Consider the following 3,467-nt stretch of genomic DNA (forward strand, 5'->3'; position numbering starts at 1 on the left):
CTCTCACCTTCATGAATGCTCTCTGGTTTTATTTCTGTCTTTTTTGTGTGTTTTTCTTGGTTCATGTCTTATTCTTATTTGAAAGCTAGTAATGATAAACTAAATGACTGTAATGTTAATTTGTACAACCTCAACTCAATGTCTGAGGTTGTCCTAAAAGTGTGTGCAATCTATTATAATTTTTTATAACAAAAAAGAGAAATTGTTATATGCAATTATTATAATTTATTTGCTATACACATGTACATCTATGAAATTTTTGATGTGATTAATTGTGTAGTCAACATTGTTTGTAGTGTATACTTGTGAAACAATGCACGTTTTATACAGTCACCTGTTCTGTTGATTAACTGCTGACAGACATACATGTACATGTGGGGCCTCTATTCTGTGGTTAGAGGTACCCAATTTAATAATTAGTACTTTCAATACTTTTTGTCTATTTTCTAATGCATTCATGTAATTTTGATCAGTCTACAATTATGTTTATGAGCTTTTCTGAGACCTTTTGTCAATGGCTACACCAAGACATATATGTACATGTATTATGTAGTTTTGTATGTTGTGTTAATACTACATCACATTTTTCAAAATGATAACACGTACAGTAATTCTTCTGAAGACATGACACTAATTTATTATTAATAGTCCATAAATTGGGTTTGTTTTTACACTTTTAACACTTTTGTCTCCTCTCTCTTACTCACATTACAGATGCAGTGATAGCCGTTACAGTTGATGGCACATTAAAGGTATGATTGATTCACACTATTACTGAGATAAAGGAGTTTATTGATCTATTTAGGTCTTCCAGTCCATTCTCATTGACTTAATTGCAGACTTCTTACTAGCTCTTGTTGTTCACAGAGACTCGTGGCAGGTAATGATGATATATTGTGTAGCTACATGTAACATGTATGTCGTACATAGTAGATGCATGTAGTTTGGAATAGATAATTTGGGCAAGTTGCTTTTTAAAAATGAAGGTTCGGAAATTAATAATTTTTTACAAATGTTTTACCATGCCAACATTTAAAGTTAAGGTTTTGGTTTATAGGAATAATTTGTTAAAATTTTATTTGCCTAAATTTCTACTTGCTACCGGGCTTGGGGCAAAGTACATGTACTCTAAGAAGTATTTAAGTACATTACATGTACCTGCTAAAATTTTTTAATGAGTACAAGTACAAGTCCCTCATTTTTGCAAATTGTATTGAGTATGAGTACGAGTACTCTATTGTAGTACTATTTAAGCATTTGACCACACTCAAATAATTATTTTAGCCTGCTTGATACCTATGTACATGTACATGTGCATACAGGATGTGTAGTTCTTCATTTCAAATGTACGGTATGTAATTTTCCTACTTTTGTTTCTTGAATTCCTGAAATTTGCATTTGCATGATGTACAATGTACATGTACATGATCATTAAGTAATTTTTCATCTTTAATTGATACAACTGTATAACTTACTGTGTGTACATGTAGATATATGATGCTATTGTAATTCATCCTTGTGAGCCAGGAGTAACTGAATGGATTAATGTCGACAACCTAAAATGGTAAAGTCATTTATTGATTTTTACGATAAAGTACTAGTACTACCAACTTAATTTGAACACTTTTAGGTGCGTCTTGTAGTGACGGACCAGTTCCTGATCTTTGTTGGACGGGACAGGGTCGCCACTCCCTTGTATTTCGGGATTTGTGTATTTTAATTGGATTTATGGATATTTACCGTAAAGTACAAGTTTTACCAACTTAATTTGAACACTTTTAGGTGCGTCTTGTAGTGATGGACCAGTTCTTGCTTTTGTTTGATGGGGCGGAGTCGCCACTCCCTTGTACATGGTTATCGGGATTTGTGTATTTTAAAGTCATATATTGATATTTACGGTAAAGTACAAGACAAGTAGTAACAACTTAATTTGAACACTTTTAGGTGCGTCTTGTAGTCACGGATGCTTGTGTTAGAGAAAGTTAGTTGATGTCATGTACATGTAGCTATAATTTTTTGACTGTTTCATCATAGATTGGCTACAGGCAAGGACAGCCTCAGCCTGACATGTGTTAATCATATGATTGTTGACTGTTGAGTTGGGGGACTACTGTTTGTTATCCATTGTACCTGTAGAATGGACACAATGCAGTATCAGTAAGCCTTTTGTAATACATGTACATATAATACCGTATGGCTGGTAATTTTTTTGGGTCCTATATTTCGTGAAATCTACTAACAATCCAATTCGCAGATTTTAATTTCGTGAATTCTACCACGTGTACCATGCAGGTACCGTGTTAAATTAATTTTCATGAATCAATAAGGAATCCGCGAAATCCATGAACTTTGCAACCCACGAAAATTACTGGCTATACAGTAATGTCTGACTTTAAATTATAAATACCGAAACTTAAAAGGAATTAAAAAATTGTACCACTTGTGCTGCTTTTAAATTTTTACCATGCACTGTTTATCAATTATGCATTGAACTTCAAATATTTTTTAAATATTTGTGCATATCTTTTGATTCTTTAGGAACTTACTTGTTCTAGTAATTAGGTAATTTTATCTCCCTTCTCTCATTCCAGACTCGGTTGCAATGGAAGTTGATGTTCTCGTTTTCCTGGTGTATGGCAGCTTAAGTGAAGCATGGATTTCAACAAATAAGTGAGTAGGAAACTTGCCATTATTGATTCTACCAGATAGCACTGCTATTTTTCCATTACTAAATGCAGTTTTGTTTTTGTTGATAATTCTATGTATTGTTGCTTTTGCAAGCAAGTGACAGCATTAATGTTTTGCTATAAATATAATATTGCATTAATGAATATTATTACAGTCTCCATGAATATGATTACTTTGTTATGAATTAAAGTTTATGATAATTTAGTCTCACATGATTAAGTGAGAAACAGGAAGGGAATACGCCAACTTTGCACACGATGAATTTTGTTCTGAAAGAGTGAAGGTGTTGATAAAACTTTGTAAATATAGATTGCAAAAAGCATCTGTTGAACCTAAATTATGACTAAAATTATTATTATAGGCATATAAAATAATATCTTATGTTTGATGTAATACACAATAGTCTCTACAGCTTTTGTTTCATCCCCTTTTGACTTCATCACAAAATAAATGTGTGATTTGACCTACTTGGTGGTAGAAGTATTCACCTGGAGCTCATCCAACTGAGAACTTGGCTCTAAATGAAGTGAAACTCCTCACTATCTGTCTTCATTGCTAATGGCCATGCTTATTCACGTGTGTAGATTATTCATCATATGCTCTGTGAGTCATATCCGGCGTCAAGAGCATAGCATATGGCACATCAATATCACTTCCTGTTTGTTATCCATGTGTGTATGTAGTATCTATAATGCAATTAATTTGAGTAGGTGCGGCTATAAGACTGTTGACTGTTCACTTTAACTGTGTATCGCTGTTTTATCCAAGTTACTTTTCTT

At 33.0% G+C, this 3,467-nt stretch overlaps 1 protein-coding gene across 2 annotated transcripts in view; it reads left to right on the top strand.

Moving 5' to 3' along the window:
• LOC105314472 (uncharacterized) overlaps positions 1-1,708 on the top strand; it is an 8,009-nt gene extending 6,301 nt beyond the window's left edge. The window contains exons 9-12 of one of the 2 annotated variants that reach the window (XR_002186956.1): positions 715-752; positions 806-880; positions 1,491-1,564; positions 1,631-1,705. Coding sequence is in view for 1 of the 2 variants with exons in the window: in XM_020002520.1 (XP_019858079.1) it covers positions 715-752; positions 806-880; positions 1,491-1,564; positions 1,631-1,643 (200 nt within the window). In the remaining variant the exon portion in view is untranslated. Of the gene's footprint in view, positions 1-714; positions 753-805; positions 881-1,490; positions 1,565-1,630 lie in introns of both variants that reach the window. The other variant, XM_020002520.1, reaches the window with a different exon arrangement.
• The last annotated feature ends 1,759 nt before the right edge of the window (positions 1,709-3,467 follow it).

Source organism: Amphimedon queenslandica, unplaced genomic scaffold (genome assembly GCF_000090795.2).
Source record: "Amphimedon queenslandica unplaced genomic scaffold, v1.1 AMPQUscaffold_12895, whole genome shotgun sequence".
Lineage (NCBI taxonomy): Eukaryota > Metazoa > Porifera > Demospongiae > Haplosclerida > Niphatidae > Amphimedon > Amphimedon queenslandica.